At 42.7% G+C, this 17192-nt stretch overlaps 1 protein-coding gene across 2 annotated transcripts in view; it reads left to right on the forward strand.

Annotated features, from left to right (window-relative positions):
* The window catches only part of LOC114441540 (tetratricopeptide repeat protein 28-like), a 146558-nt gene that overhangs the window by 105979 nt on the left and 23387 nt on the right, over nt 1-17192 (forward strand). For both annotated transcript variants that reach the window (XM_028414516.1, XM_028414517.1), the window contains 2 exons: nt 7874-8381; nt 16351-17147. In XM_028414516.1, the coding sequence (XP_028270317.1) occupies nt 7874-8381; nt 16351-17147 (1305 nt within the window). The remainder of the gene's footprint in view (nt 1-7873; nt 8382-16350; nt 17148-17192) is intronic.

Consider the following 17192-nt stretch of genomic DNA (forward strand, 5'->3'; position numbering starts at 1 on the left):
GGCTGTTTAACTTACAGTTGAAAGGTGAGAGATCGTTTTGATGGGGACTGTTTTTTTGCAGCCACTGGCTGAACTGAAGTGGGGTTACAGATTACATTACAGATGCTCTACTGTGCTTGTATCAACAGCATTTGTATCCATGCACTTGTTTTCTTGCAATTAACCGACAATAAAAGTAATAATAACAATAGGCTTTTTTAGCCACTGACAAAGGAGGAAGCTAAAAACATAACATTTTTTATAGAGAATATGCCAGCAGATGCCTGTTGACACATTTCTTTTGATGAAAGGCTATACTTTCTTTCTGTCATGGTCACCACCACAGTTTCTTAAAATATGTGAGACTGATTAGCTGCTGCATGTTCCATTTTAATCAGCAGTGTGTTGACAACAGATTTTCTCCTCCTGGGTTGGTAGTTTACAGTGTGTTTCTCAGAGCTTTTATGCTGAGCGTAAATGCCTGCTGCTGCTGATGAGATCAGATAAAATAAGCTAAAAGGCTTTGTGTAATTAGTGCATTAGACTCCGGATATTATGTCAACAATTATTTACCTGTGCACTCATAATGATCAATGCATAATTAAAGAATAAACACAGAGGGACCTCAACATTCTGCTCTTTTTTAAACAGTTAATTGTGTTAACAGTGTGTTTGTGTGACAGTCACTGAGGAGACTGGTATAAATAGCCATTCTGAAGATGTGCAGCAAAAAAAAAAGAAAAAAAAACTTACTTAAAACAAAGAACTTGAAAAATTGCCCTGCATCCTTCTATTTCACAGAAATCTGATGTGGTCTAAACCCATTAAGCATGAGGTGCTTGCTGTTGCAGATGGATTAGAGGAGAGCAGCACAAAAGCTCTGTCTCCCATCTTAAAGAGAACTGTGAGGTGCTGAGAGTCTTGACATTTGGTTGTCACTCTTCATTTCATTCATTGTGTGAGGCTGCTCCAGGCAACAACTATGGCCACCTCATATTGATCTGGGTCCTCAGACTTTAGCCTGCCTTCTCTTATCTCTCCTCTCCTCTCCTCTCCTCTCCTCTCCTCTCCTCTCCTCTCCTCTCCTCTCCTCTCCTCTCCTCTCCTCTCCTCTCCTCTCCTCCTCTCCTCTCCTCTCCTCTCCTCTCCTCTCCTCTCCTCTCCTCTCCTTTGTCCCCTTTTTTGTGTACCATTAAAAAGATTGAACAATGCAGCCATGTACGTCAGGCCTGATTTGTCCAGCTGTGTGGGATGACAGGGACACACCGCCTCCCATCCCTAGGCCTCCAAAACGCCCTTGAATAACCCTGGACTTCTGCGTCCTTGGATTGGCTGCCCGGTATCCCGCTGAATGGTCTCAGATGCAAGTGGGGGCCTACAAGCCATGCTATATTTGGCACCGTGTCCTCAGACACAGCAGGAAGCCATACCAACAGCTAATTAGCTTTTAATGAATAGACTTTGAAAATGGTGTTGTATCATCAGATGATGCATCCGTTTTAATTTGAACTTTAGTAGCTCAGTGTAATGTTTATCCCACCTGCAATAACTTTGAATCTCTTTTCAGCTGCTAACAGGTTATGTGATTCAGTACAGTTTCACTTCACTGCTCCTCATCCCTATTAGTGTTTAAAGGAGTTATCCACCCTGCACAGCATTATGCATCCCTCTCCTTTGTCCCTAGCTTCAGGCATTGCAAAGTGGCAAACCTTGATGTTTACCTCAGACCCCTCCTGGAATGACTTTCAAACACCACTGTGATTTCCCCTTCTGTCACCACAACGTCTCTCAAGAATTGATTCCCTACACCAGCAGGCATCACACAGCTATGCCTGTGGAGATTTGACTTTAGTACAGAAATAAACAGCAGTGTCGTGCAACCCTTCAAGGCTTTGCTCTGATTTAGAGTACATTAAGATTCATTCACAGTGCCCTGCTTCCCCTGTGTGCCACCTCTTCAATTTCCTCCTCCATCAGACTTTAGATTCATGTGTTTATATCAGAAGGCAGGAGGGCTGTTTTTGCGTTTGAACAATGCTGACATCCTGTCACAAGGGACAGGCTCACTGAGGTCTGTGGGGGCTAGGAAGCTCAGTTACCGTGCCGCCCTCCCTCTCTTTTCCTCACTTAACATTTGGCCATTTTTGTAAACCTTGTTTTGTCTAGCGAGAGAGGGAGCTTGAAAATATCAAACCCCCCCACACCACTTACAGGGAGCAGTCACATTTTCCACCAACACCAGTGGAGACTGTCAGGTCCAATTTTACTCCGTGCCTCTTGTGTTTCTTCCTCTTGACTGCCTGTTTGCCACCAACTTGTGCAATACTGCAGAAAACAACACACAGGTGCATCCTAGAGTATCAAATGTACAAACATGGTTACACACACAGACAGACACTGCATTATGTCTGTTTTTTTGTAGCAAAGATATTATCTGCATTGCAGTTAGTCAGTATCATTAGTTCACTCCAAGTGCTGCTGCATGGATATTAGTGTGTCTGCATGCTTGTTAGTGTGAGTACAGTATGTGTTGTTGTGTGAGTGTGTGTGACCGTCTGACAGAGTGCTCTTACCCGTAGCTTGACCTTTAGTGACAATCAATCTTTTGTGAATGTGTCCTGTGAAGGCTAAAGGAATTATCAGGCCACAGGCTTTCTGGCGTCATTTATCTACAAGCCAGAGGTTACACAGGTCAGAGAGGAACAAGTGGCTCCACTGGTATCTCATCACTGTTAATAGATCAGATTAACTCAGATGATTGATTAAAGAATCGGTCAGGTATATTATGGTGTCTGTATTTGTTTTCTATTGACCAGAAACAGCCTTTTCATTATTAGTTATGATGTTCATGAATACATTTCAAAACTCCGAAAGGGTAAAGTGAAGGAGTATACAATTTAGTTCCAGAAGATGCAGCGGGGAAAGGTTAGGTTAATATGGGCTCAACAGGACAGGGAAGACATTGTTTACAGTTCCAACTAGCAACTCAAGTTGCAACTAAGAGTCACTGTTTATGGAGGTTATGTGGTTTACACACAGTTAACAGTTTACAGAATAACCCACTTGATGTATAAGTTTGCTTGCCATCTAACATGATACTGAAACATGGATTTGTTTTCTTCCTGCCTTAAATTTGCTTATAAGCTAATACACTCACATAATGAGACCAGTCAATGATTAATGATGTATTTAATATTCAAATGTAGCCCATTTAGGACATTTTTTTTGAAATAGTATAGTTGTATTGTTCATATTGTCTCTGTCCTCTTCATTTCTTCAAATGCTTTACAAGATTGCGTTACAATTGCCAATACTGGTTCCCTTTAAAACCTTACAATTCATGCTGCCTTTTTAGTGTGAAATCAAATACTCTTTCCTGTTTTTAAACATTATCTTGCACAGCAAGTTGTGGTGATAAAAAGGAATTGATTTCTACTTGTGTAACACTTTCTAGTGATAGCAATTTAGCAATGTTTTTCACAGGGAAAACATAAAGTGATGCTGGTATCAGAGGCATTTCTAAAGCTAGCACTGGTGTCTGAACAGCCCCCAGTTTAGTGCTCATGTATTAGACACAAAGTATGTCTCCACCAAATGAATACATGTCAGTGTAATGTCTTCTGAAGTGATGGAAACAGAGCTGTGTGTTCGTGTGTGTGTCCATGTTCGTTCAGAAGCATGTGTGAAAGAGAGCAATCAGGCACAGCTGTACCTGCCCTTGCTTGGCAGAGCACAGCATTTGCCTGTTTAAAAAAGCAGAAGGTTTTGATATGGCAGAGAGGCAGTCATTTGGCTGATCTAATGGTGGCTCCCGTAGGATCCATATCTGTGTGCAAACACAGAGCGAGGAGAGAGAATGGAGTATACACCCATAAAACCGGCTGAATATTTTATCATAACCATCCCCACCCCCAGCCTCCCACCATGGCATCACCAGCATGCCTCCAGAAAACTCCCTCCTTTTTCTCTCTCGTTCGTGTTCACAATGTACATGTTTATGTGTATATACAGAAGATGCTCTTTCAGAAAGCATCGATCAAGGTTCTGTGAGAGCATCTCTGACTGGTCTGTTCCATCTGACTTTATTACAGTTGAGACGTTTCCTTTTTTGTCAAAATGCATCTCTGCAGGTGAATTCAGATCTGAAGACATCCTCGCCTGGGGGATGTTTCCAGCATTCTTTTCTCTCATCCTTCAAACACAATCTCTCCTATAGCCTTTTATCTCCTCCCCCTCCTCCCACACCGCTCTTCACCTCTCTCCCTCCAGTATGTAGTTCTGTTCCCTCCCAGTCAGCTCCTGTTGCTGCCTGAGCCCAGCTCGTTAAGGGACACACTGGTGCATGGTCCTCCCCACCTTCCATCTACACAGCCTTTTAATTAGACAGCTGTGTGTGTGTGTGTGTGTAGTGGAATATTCTGAGGTGCGTGTAGTTTTTTGAGTGTCTTTTCATTCACGTGAGTCATGCTTTTGAAGTGATTTGTATCACAGTGGCTTGTTTGTTTCTTAGATGGTTAACCGAAGCGGGAAATGGCAGCAGTAGCTATATTTGTCAAAACAAGCAACTTTTAGTTGTGTGAAATGAAATTAAAAAATGTATTTCTTTTTTAGTTTAATGGTGTAAAATACATTTTGTGATTCACATTGATTTTTCTCTTGAGTACTCGTATGCATGGTAATAAGGGTATTGTATAGAGGAAAGTGACATACCAGCTTAACATCTGTGTTGCTACAGTGAACAGGGATGTTGTTCCCACCTCTGTGGTAATGGAATCAAACCTGCTCTTCATCCCCTCATGTCAAGAGAGAGTGACTTCTCTCCTCTTCCGTATAATCCCATTAACCGTGCTTTACTGAAGTAGTGGCTGCCCTGCCCTCCTGCAGCACGTGCTGTTTGGACAGAGGGGACACTGTGGGCTGTTTAACACCCTCTCTCTTTCTCACATGCTAACTTACCTGCCACTTTTGCTGTTATGAGAAATAATTTCAGTTTTCATGTGTGAAATGTGTAAGCCTGCATCAGTAGAGAAGTGGGTATTGAAAGCAGGAGAGTACTAGAGAAGCTGTACTAGAGATGTTTTATGTTGTTGACATCATAGCATTGAATACCTGTTTGTTCATTGACCCAAGCCTTTGTTTACCCGTTATCCCTCACTCGGAAAGACGTCCCACACCAGTGATTACGAGTGTCGTCATGGTACTTTCTTCTATTAGGCCAGCTCTTAATCCAGCCCTTAATTCAGCCATTTATATCTCCATGACAACCAGCCTTGTCCCATAGGTTCTGCCCAACTGTGATGATAGCCTTGGTTGTTTGGAGTATATCAGACCTCAAAAGTCCAAAGTGAAAGAAGGAGGATTTTCAAAGGCATAGTCACACAGCTGCAAGGCAAGGCACAACCACATAGCTCAGTACAGCAGCAGTGAAGTGGTGGGCAGCACTCTTCTGTTCCAGGGTAAGAAATAAAACACACACCAGGGGCTCAGAGTCACAGAACTCACATAGCGCCCAAGCCCAGCCATCAAGAGCAGCCCTGCTGCATGACATAAGGGGCTAATTATGCTAAGTATAACACATTACTTCTAGCATGTGCCATGAAAGCAGCCATTTCTCTTATGTGCTGCAGAATATAAACATACAGAGCAGTGGAGGCTGACAGTGGAGGATCAACAAGGAATCCTAAACCACTGTCCTTGTCAGAGGAGAGAAATGGAATAATGTTGTCGGAGCCAAGCATTTCTGATTAACATGTCATCTCAGCTTCTCTGTCTCCTGTCTCCTTTCCTCCTCTCCCCCAGGAAGAACTAGTTTACCTTTCATTAGGAGACCCTTGGTGCAAAATGTGTTTGCTGATAAGAGCCAGCGGTTTATCAACAGTTTATAATGGACAGTGTTAGGATTAATCAAATCAGCTCACATCCGGAGAAGGACCGGACTCTGTAAACACAATCAGATTCGACTCTGCAGATGAATTTAGAGAAGTAGGAGAGAGAGAGTAAGAGGGTGGGAGGAAAGATAAGTGCGGAAAAGAAATAGGATCAAATTAGAATGAAGTCAATTTGGCAGAAATGATGTATTTCAGTGTTATTTCTCTTCTAGACGGAAAGTTATTTTGCAATACTGTGGGGAGTCAAAACTAGTGGGAAGGACTACAGTCAGGAGTGAGGGCGATACATATGGTCCCAGTGTCTATCCCTGAGCCAAAACAGTGCATCCTCTGTAACTGGCAAGGCTGGCTCCTCATTATCTTCCCATCTTGGCTTCCATCTGAGGAGAAAATGCAACGTTGCAGTCTCACTTTAGAGGGACACTGATCACAAGAGCAACTCATCTCAACTGGAGAAAGATTGCGCACCCCCATCTCCCCCATCTCGCTTTCTTTTCCTCTGCACTCGATAGAAGACAGACAGAGATGAGGAATCTTCTCTGTTTTCTGCTACGAAAAGTGGAAGTTTGAGTCAGAGAGATGGAGCAAAGCTTCAAAAGGCACATGTAATTGAGCAGCTCTAGATAGGCTATCTGGGAACATGAAACAGCAACAGTTGTGACGGAGGGTAATTGCCTCCCTGGGCTTGTATAATGCCTTGTCGAGTCTTTAAACTTGAGCAAACTGCTGGAAGTCCTTATGTCAGCAGGTAATTGGTTCCAGGCATCAGCAGCTATGTGAAATGAAGGAAAGATAGGCTGGTGGGTTGTATGATGTGTGCATTTAGAAAAAGAATTTATGAAAGATTCAACAGAAGTGTGTGTCTTTAAAAGTGGAATTGTATTGATCTTCTTCTTAACAATGCACTTTTCATTTATTCAGAAGGCTCAATATTTTTCATTTAGTGGCGCTGGAGCAAGTGAAAATATCTGCTGCTCAGAGTATTTGAGAAAGAATATGTAAGATGTAAATTCAAGATGGAGGGGTTTGTGCCTCTTCTAAACCCCTTTGACTTCCTGCCTCTAACATAATTTTGCTCATTCCTGTTGCTGATGCTCCAAGCATGGCAGCACTGTGGCCTTCACTGTCAGGGTGTCTGTCCTCTCCACTGGCCTGCATCCAACCCCCTTCCTATAGCTGGAGGATGCAGAGTGGGACGTCAGGAAAGAGAAGCTTTATTAGCCGGCCCTGCATGATTAATTGAACATCTGTTCACACAAAGACAACTGACCCCAATTCCCAGCTGTTTGTCCTCTGTATAAACAGTTAATAAGCCAGCGGTGAAGGTGTCACATGGGAGGTCAAGTCTGCATTTTGTGAAACCTCACCATTTCACTGCTATGCTTCTGATTCTGCAGTTACAGTATGTGCTGCTCCCTGTACTTTTGTTTTCACAGGTGGACACTGCCTGTGAAAATGGAAGATTGAGTAGGTTTCGATACACAGAATATTTGTCCTTTTGTTTTCAGTCTTGCCAAAACGACACTTTCCCCCACCACACCCTCCCACAACTCTGGTGTGAAGCTAAATCCCCTCTTCTCTCTCTCCTGATTAGGAGTGTCTTTGTTCCCTTGTTGGTGGCACACCATGAAGCGTGATTGCAGTGGGCAAACTGACGGCTTTAAAACAAGCCTGCTGTTGCGCTGATCTGCATCACACTTTACCCCCCTCCTTGCTCAGCAAAGACAAAATCAAATCAGGTTTTTGTTTGATGTTTGGGCTCTGAGCAGTAAGCCTCCTAAGAGACTTGAGAATTTAGAATTTTCCTCTCCTCTTCTTTATAATATAAAAGTCCTACAGTTGTGGGTAGAGGGACATTTTATTCTGTGATCCAGATGCAACAAAAATGCCCACTGTTGATAGAATGCGGCTATAATTAATGGGGATATTTGACATTTCATTTGCCTAGTGTTTATTACATCACTGTTTTTCTAATTTGCTGCCTGTCTTTGTTTCTCTTTCTTCAGGCTGCCTCAATGGCACTGAGCAGCTTGGGCCATGTATATACAGCCATAGGGGACTATCCAAATGCCCTAGCCAGCCACAAGCAGTGTGTCCTGCTGGCCAAGCAGTCCAAGGATCAGCTGTCTGAGGCTCGCGAGCTGGGAAACATGGGTGCCGTCTACATCGCCATGGGAGACTTTGATAACGCTGTCCAGTGTCACGAACAGCACCTCGGTATCGCCAAGGCCCTGGAAAATAAACGAGAGGAAGCCCGGGCCTATAGTAACCTGGGTAGTGCCTACCACTACCACCGTAACTTTGACAAGGCCATGTCTTACCATACTCACGTTCTGGAGCTTGCCCAGGAGCTGGAGGAAAAGTCCATCGAGATGAGAGCCTACGCAGGACTGGGTCATGCTGCCCGCTGTATGCAGGACCTAGAGAGGGCCAAGCAGTACCATGAACAGCAGCTGTCCATCGCTGAAGGCTTGAAGGACAGAGCTGCAGAGGGAAGGGCCTCCTCCAATTTGGGTATGTATGCAAGGTGGTCAGCTTTTGTAACAAGTGTGTTATTCGCCCTCCGTGGTGAAACACAGCATCACCATTAGCTTCTAAGCTATTTTTTTTTAGATTTCAGGTAGAACAGCCTGTTATTCTTGGATTGCAAGATGAGCTTGATTAGCAAGTCCAAAAATAGTGCCGGGTGAAGAAAAATCTGTTGGAAGTGGTTTGTTGCATCAGTTTTCAGTTTAGTGATGCAATGTGGAAAGTTGAGTTTGACTAATGTGTCCATGAGACATTTATAAGCTGAGTGAGGACTTACAAGTATGAAAACTGCAAACTGTGCAATGGTACTGCTGCTTAAGAGACGTGGGGATTAGCTAATTAATCAATTACTTTATTAATAGGAAATTAAGCAGCTTTTTTGTTGCATCAGATCCGAGACTGAGTCATGCTGCAATTGTTGAATGCATTACCTTTGGCTTTGGGAAATAAATTTGAAAACACAAAGTCTTACTGTTCATACAACCCTTCTACAATACTCCAAGGCTTTTAGTCAGTAGGGGTTTAGGTGTTTACTGTTAACTGCATAAACAAGAACATAATTGGGAGATTAATCTATAATTAAAGTAATTGTTTGTGAAATCTGCCATAAAGAACCGGATTGGGTACAGCTATAGAGTGCAGTGAATATAAAGATTCATGTTCAGATTTAACAGCCACTCTTACATTTGTATCTGGTGGGATCCTGCAGTCGTTCCATCACTTGAGCTAAAAGTCCGCTCAAAGCATGTTCTCTGTTCAGCAGATGAGTGTCTTCCTGTCTGAACACTGAAGACAATGTGAAAGTCAGTGTCCAGCAGTAAAAGGATATTTTTATGTCAAAGCACATCCTCAAAGATAAGGAAGCACCTGGGTGTTTTTAGTCAGTGTACTGCCTTGAACTTAAGTTTCTGAAACAATGCAGAACAAATAGGGCTGATGAGATTAAACATCACCATTCAATATCAGTGCCCAAAACAAAACAACTGCCTAAGTTAATTGTTGGGGGATACAGTGAAGAGCTTTCAGCTCTAAAGTGCATTCCTTTGTCTTCATTTAAATGTGCGGTATACGCAGTATTCTTTTCAGTATTTCAATATTAGTTAGATAAAATACAGCAGTCACAGTTGTCTTTGGATACAACATTTAAGGGTTACATTAAGCACTACTTTCTGCACAGTAAACAGGGAAATCATTGGGGATCAAAGGTGGTTCTGCGGTGAGAGAATGTCATCACATAACACTACCTGTGAGAGAATAAATACATCTTCTTATTCTTAGATTAGAAAAGAAATAAATATGAGATATATATTATAGATATTAAATATACATTTAGATATTTCAATTGAATCTTATAATGCAATTAATGCAAACATGTAACTATTAGCAAGGTTACCTTAGTCTGTTATTGTACTGATAATAGTAACTTAAGGGCTAAAGGTGCCCCTTTAGGGTTCCAGTACCCTGTGAGATATATGATATGGGCTATTCTTCTGTATTTAGTCTGCAATTACAATTTATACTGAATGACTTATGATAGCTATCAAGATGGTAGTAAACCTGACTCTAATGGACAACTAAAAGGCATGATAGTTCCTTCCAGATGAATTATTCTCTAACTTAATGTGCAAAATTGTACAAGCAGAGAGTAGGGTTAATCAGCCAAACATAAATTGAAGCCGTCCTTTGACCAGCCCTAATGGTCACACATTCTGCTCTTAGCTGTAACACTTCCCTGGTTTTTGAGCTGGTAACTGGGTGTCATACATTTGGGGCTCCTGTAAACCCATTTGATTATACAGTACATTCTTCATGCATGTACTGCAGCACCTGTATTCCAGTTGCATGATTGTCATTATGACAGCGTGAGTGCTAAACTAATATTAGCTGCAGCCTTACAGTGGTTTCAGTCCACGGCAGAGTAATGATAGTGTGGCTGATACAGTATCAAAGAGCTCCTCTGACAGAGCAGCAGCTAAATGAGTGGGTGGTGGCGATGCAGCCTGTTGCTCCTTGGAGACAGACTGAACAAGCTGGACCATCATGTGGCTACAGTAACACTTGACCCCCAGGGGAGCTTGTTGCCTATCTCAGAGCTGCTTGATCTGTTAGTACTTCTTGTCTATTTTCTCTCTCTTCACTTTTTGATGCCCCTCTCTCTGTCTCTCTTTCTCTCACTCTCTTCATCTCTCCCCTCACCCCTACTGATTGTAATCTGCAGCTGTCAAGCTCCCAGTAATTGAAACTGACTTGATGAATCGCTTAATTACCTTTAATAGCTGATTCAAGAGGAGCTGAATAATGAAGATAACAGAGAATGAAGTGGAGGTTGTGAAGCATCAGTCTGTAATTGCCCCATTGTTGTTGTTTTTGTTTGCTGCAATGGGGCGTGCATTGTTTTTCTGTCTTCAGCGCCCGCAAGGCTGCTTAGCACAAAAAGATATGGGCTAAAACTAACAGGATGTTGTTTCCGACTTCAAAAAAAAAAAACTCCTGCCTTTACGCTGTGCACAAAAAGGGAATGGATGATCGAGTGAAGATTAACGAGCAATGATAAAAGCCAAAAAACATTGTGCGAGTGATGGGAAGCGAAAGTTGTGGAAACAGGAAAGAGCAAACTTTTATTATGCCCTCTCAGCTTGTCCTTAATGTTGCGTGTAGTGTGGGTGGAGCAGCAGCTGAAATGGCTTTGAGGTACAGTTGTATAGAGATTGCCATGCTTTAATATCTAACCGTGATGCCCAGCGGTACCAGCAGCCCTGGCTCAGCACACTCTGACCTATAAAGGATATGAAAATGTTGCATCCCTGCCCCATTTATTATTCATTAATTGGCTAACCTACCCCCTAGTCAGCAATTTTTAATATCTGAGAGGACTGAAGCAGTGGGATGCCATGTAGTTGACATTTCTGGTATTCATGAAACAGAATCTAAATGGTATTATTTTCCCTGTGCGTTTGACTTCAAAGAGATTTGAAAGAAGTTTGTTTGGAAGTGTTTGTTTTAGCTTGGCATTTTTTCACACCTACTCATTTGACCATATGTCTCAAAGAAGTCACATGAACTGTTGACTCCCATCAGTTGGAAGGGCCGGAGGTAAAAGCCCTAATTAAGCATTTTTTTTTCTTCTTCCTTTTATCCAGCATCCCTGGGGAAGGCTTTCTGCTGGTGTTCATAAAAACAAAAGCAACAGAAAGAGGAAAACAATAGAGAGAAGAGTTCACAAAACAGCACATAGTCAGATAATATGCACTGCAGTGTTCTGTGTTTATCACTGGAATCCAAAATAACAGTACACAACATCAGTGTAGAAGTGAAAAACTTTGTGCGCGTCATTTGCAATGTGAATCTGAATTTCCAAAACAAAACAATGACTCTTTAAGGAAGTGTTCTGTTCCATTTAGGGTTGATATGGCGGCACATTGCAGAAACAGACAGATCAATGATTTGAGTTGTATTATGTGATAGTTCTACTCAGTTGTATTGAAATAGTATAGAACCTCTGACCCTGACAAGTGAGAGCTGACGAAAGTATTAAATGGCCTTTTAAGTGATATGAATTGGTCAAATAATCAAATCAAATCATAAGATACATTAATATTTTTGTATTATGTTACTGCATCATAGTGACATTGTGGTTGTGTGGACACAAATCCAGTACTTTTCCAGTACGGATTTTAGATGGGCCACAGTTGGAGCTAACTACAGACAGGGACCAGACTAGCCTGGAGCCCTGAAGCAGAGAGATTATTCAGTTTTGTACCTAAGCCTTTGGAAACAGCAGCAACTCTAGATATATAGTATTAGTCTGACCAGGAAAGGGAGCAGGAGAGAGATGAATATACAGAGGAATTTAGCAAGCCTAATTGCCCAGACGGGTCAAATGAAAGAAGGCTGTAAGGAGAAAGACAGCCAAAGACCCATATACACAAAAAGCGCATTAAATCTGAAACTGGTGACGTCTCCAACTCTTGTTGTTAATGGCGTAAATGCGTTAAGTAAATATTAGTAAAAGGGGCAAATGGAACAGCGGCTTGAGAAGAGGTGTAAAGGTGGTTGGGTTATTAGGATCTGGTCTTATGTTCCCCTCTTGAGTAGATTTAAGTGGAGCTTCCTACCCAAGCTACTGTGTTTTTGGAAAAGCAGCAGATGCTCCGTGTTTTCCCTTTCATGGCCCCCTCAATCTCATGACTGAGGACAGAGCCAGAAACTGGACTGGAGGCCCTGTGAAACGCACTCTCCTATAGTCCCTGTCCTTACATTAAACTGTGTATCTCACTGTATGCGGCTATTATTTTACTCTCTGCAGAACTATTACATGAAGCAAAAGGGCTGTGGCATCCCTCTGCATTAAGCAACTGTGCCCCCTTTTCCAGCACATCTGCAAATTCAGCATGAAATCTGATCAGTTCCTTAACAGATAGGAGATTTTGCAGTGCAAAAAAATGTGACACAGCTGAGACAAAACAATGTTGGTTAAGTGGTAAGAGGAATCATGTCATGCATAGGGACAGTGCAAACAGTTGTTTTAGTAAGTGACTAAAGTAGAGGTGAGGGTCAGGCTCACCTGGAGGACCCTGTGTTTCTGCAGACCACCCACCGAGCATGCGTTCATATATCTATACCCTGTCTTTTCCTCCTTTCTCTCTCTGTCAGTCAGAATGTAGGGGATGTATGTGTCTGCAAGTGAGGATTTGGTACTCTAAGCCCAGACCCCAAGCTCCACCCCTTCCTGCAGACCCCAGGAGGATCTAATATCTGCTTCAGCTCACTGCTTCCCCCAACAGATCATAAGATGCACTATTGTGTATTGTGCATTATAATGCAGCATGTATAATTACGCTATATTGCATCCTTTTAATGCTTTAAGTCTTGTCTCTGTACACTGAGATCACAAACAGAAAACAGAGTGGTCTTAATTTGTTAGACATAGTCTCCATTAGTAATTACCCTCAACTGATTTATTTCTAAAATAATATAAGGTACTTGGAGTTTTGAAACAATTTATGCTAGCTGTGGTTGGATAAAATGTTTTGTGAAAACTGTCCAACCTCTTTGGGATTTCCATCCCTAGTCTTACTTCCCTATTTTCATATTTTACACGTGCCAGTCTCCATAAAGTGCACACTGAAAAATAAGCTAAATTTCCACCAACACCACAAATCCAGTATCCTGCTCTGTTTCTCAAACACGAATGTAAATTATAATGTTGACCTCATTCTAAAATTTTAAATGAGAAACACACTCAAGTCATTAGTTTATAGTCAGGCTGGTCATCGCTCCTCTATTCCTGCTATCACCTCAACCCAGTGGCAGCAGCACCCATTGTTGGTAGAAATCCTCTTAGTTCACTGTAGGCAGCAGGGCTCTAGACCTTCCTAGCTCCTGGAAGAATGACACAGTGATTTACTCAGAACACGGCACCATCCCTCAAAGTCTTCACTGCGGCATATCCCTCTATGTACAGCCAGCTGTGTAATGAAAAGTGACAACACATTGCCATGCTTTTAATGTCTTTGGTCATGGGGGGATGGTTGGGGCTCTGAATAAAAATGTATGCTGTGGTTAGTGCCTCCTCCTGTCTTTGTCTTATGCTGTGCGCGCAAGAGAAATGATTGAGCTGAGTTACTTAATACATTTGACTCAAAGGCATTTAATCGCAGACTTACAGTAAAACCAGAGGTTAAATTAAGCTCCAGGATTGCTCTTTGTTGTGATCATTTAGACTCCATGCTGCTGTGGCCTTATCATCTAGACCCCCTCCCCTTACTAATTCCCATTTTTATGTGTTACAGCAGTATTTACCATCATGTTTGGTATGGTTTTATTTACTATTCTGCTGGATACTATTCCTGAAGGGTTCCGTAATCTTCTTACCATATGGGGGGTGCACAGAAAATATTTTCTTCCTTTAAATGTGGCTTCAGGCATAGCCTAGGGCTCGAAGCAATTTTGGGTGCAGCTTCTAAGCCCAACCTGCAGCCCAGCCACTCTCCCCCAGCCTCTGTCCAGCCTGTCTCCTTTACCCCATCATCCATCCCCAAGCCCCAGATCTATTTTTAGCCCACAGCATGGAACATGTTTGCTGGTAATACATCAGTAGGCATTATATCCTCAGTAAGATCTGCCTCTATTGGGGAAAACATAACCTTGGGAGTGACTTTGTGGTGAGAGCTGTCAGTGCTCTTTCAACTAGCCTGCTGTGAATCTTAACATGCTTCCACTACTAGGAAAGACTCCAAAGCAGAGGGGTTTGGTCCAAAGTGGAGAGAATGTCTGTGCCAGCAGAATCCTAAAACCCAGAAGTCTCACTTACTGTAATTGTACTGTACATAGTCATCAACAACATGGATTTAGCTTATCTAGAAAGTCTCCTGTGGCAGCACAGCCTCTCTCTGTGTTCTACTCTGTGAAACTTCTAGCATGCCAACTCTGCAAAGGCTCTGACCTGATGATTACATGGTCAGCTCAGGTTGTATCACCTTAACCTGAGAACAAGAGGAAGCAAACAAACAACAAATCAGACTTTTATTTGTCAGTAGGTCTGTACTACATGCTGAAACATTGTCTCAACTAGGGGTTGGTTACATTTTACCAACTTAAAAAATCCAGTCTATTTGCAGATTATTTTCTGTCTAATTGTAAGGCAGGTTTAGACTTAATTTAGTGATGAGATATAATATTACTATAATAATGCACTATGCACAAACTATAATGCACCAAAGCTGTTTCCATAGTCACTTGCTCCTTGCTCTGTTTTTTATTTTATTAGTATTTTTTTAGCCACTTTGGGACTACAAATCCACATCTACTGTGTTCTTTCTGCAGGACTTGAGCTGTATGTTTAGCTTTACTCCCACTGTTTACATAGTCTGTGCTCAGTCCCATATTGTGGCAGGTTTCGGATGAAATAAATGGGAAAACACACATGGCGGTAACTAATCCCAGCGGCACCATCACATACTCACCACAAGCCACAGAGCCCCTCTGCGTCCCAGGTTCCCACCCACTCTGGCACCAGAACCGTTTCCAACCCCTCGTGTCCTGTCAGTGGCTGCATCTCCATCCTGCTACCCCATTAGACTCCATGCTGATGCAGCAAAGCGATGATGTTCAGGCTGCGTGGTGCATGAAAAACTGTGTGATTTGCCTTGCAGTTGAGTTTTTCTGTCTCCATCCAGCAGCCTGCAGCCACCCTGCATTCCCTATCAGTAGGTTTTAATATTATCTGTGCTATTATTATTGTTGAAAGCTGGGGTGACAATGCAAAAGAGGAGACAGAGATTAGCGGTGAGTCTCAGAGGGAAGGAGGAGATATACGGTAGATATGCTCTGATGTCTCTTTACACTCTGCTGTGTATTTGTCAGCGTGCATGAGTATATAGGTGTTGGTGCACATTTGTTAGACTGTTGTGTGTGGGTATATATGTGTGTACCAGATGGCTGCCTGGCTGTGGGGTAAAGCTATTATTTTTCAGAGGATAGTATTTTATCAGAGATAATACGCCCAATGCACCAGGTTTTCCATTATTTATTGTTTCCCCACACTCATTTTTTCTAAAGTTGTTTGCTGAGCTTTCCATCTACTCCTCTACTTTTACTCCCTCTGTCTTTCTTTCTTCTTCTCTCCTAGCTAATTTCAACCCTCTGGAAAAGTTGTTGATTTTTGTAAAATCCCTGTAAGACCCAGTCATCAAAGACAGCTTAAACAATCAAAAGATTCTATTTTGGTGTTATAATAATTCTGTTTGATTGCACTACATTTTAATGACCATAATTCTCCGGGAGAGTGTGTAGTGTAAGCAGAGAACAGATGGCTCGGAGAGCATATTTTAACAACCAAATGACTTGTTTTGTACATGAAGAGCTGACGAGGCACTTGAATTTGACTCAATTACAATTTCCCCCTGAATGGGTCTTTAACTTCATCCTCTTGCTCTCTCTCGTCTCTCCAAAGGCATCATCCACCAGATGAAGGGGGACTATGAGACTGCACTGAAACTACACAAAACACACCTGGCCATCGCTCAGGAGCTGAATGACTATGCTGCTCAGGGCCGAGCTTATGGGAACATGGGCAATGCCTACAATGCTCTGGGAGCCTTTGACCAGGCTGTTCGATACCACCGCCAGGAGCTGCAGATTTCCATGGAGGTCAATGACCGGGCATCGCAGGCCTCCACCCATGGCAATCTAGCTGTAGCCTACCAAGCTCTGGGTGCTCATGATCGTGCTCTGCAGCATTACCAGAACCACCTCAACATAGCTCGTGAGCTCAGAGATGTCCAGAGTGAGGCACGGGCTCTGGGAAACCTGGGCAACTTTCACTGTTCTCGAGGAGAGTTTCCTCAGGCTGTACCCTACTATGAGCAGTACCTCCGGCTGTCCCCTGACCTTCAAGACATGGAGAGTGAAGGGAAGGTTTGTCACAATCTGGGGTATGCCCACTACTGCTTGGGCAACTACCAGGATGCTGTCAAATACTATGAGCAGGACTTAGCCCTGGCCAAGGACCTCCATGATAAACTGAGTCAGGCCAAGGCATACTGTAACCTTGGTTTGGCTTTCAAGGCCCTAGGAGACTTCACTAAGGCAGAGGAGTGTCAGAAATATCTACTGTCTCTGGCCCAGTCCCTGAACAATGCACAGGCTCGCTTTAGAGCTCTAGGCAACCTGGGAGACATATTTGTGTGTAAAAAGGACGTGGCTGGAGCCATTCAGTTTTATGAGCAGCAACTGGCTTTAGCTCACCAGGTCTGTTCTATTATTTTTTTTGTAATGTGATTTTTTAATATAATT

This window comes from Parambassis ranga, chromosome 9, assembly GCF_900634625.1.
Source record: "Parambassis ranga chromosome 9, fParRan2.1, whole genome shotgun sequence".
NCBI lineage: Eukaryota > Metazoa > Chordata > Actinopteri > Ambassidae > Parambassis > Parambassis ranga.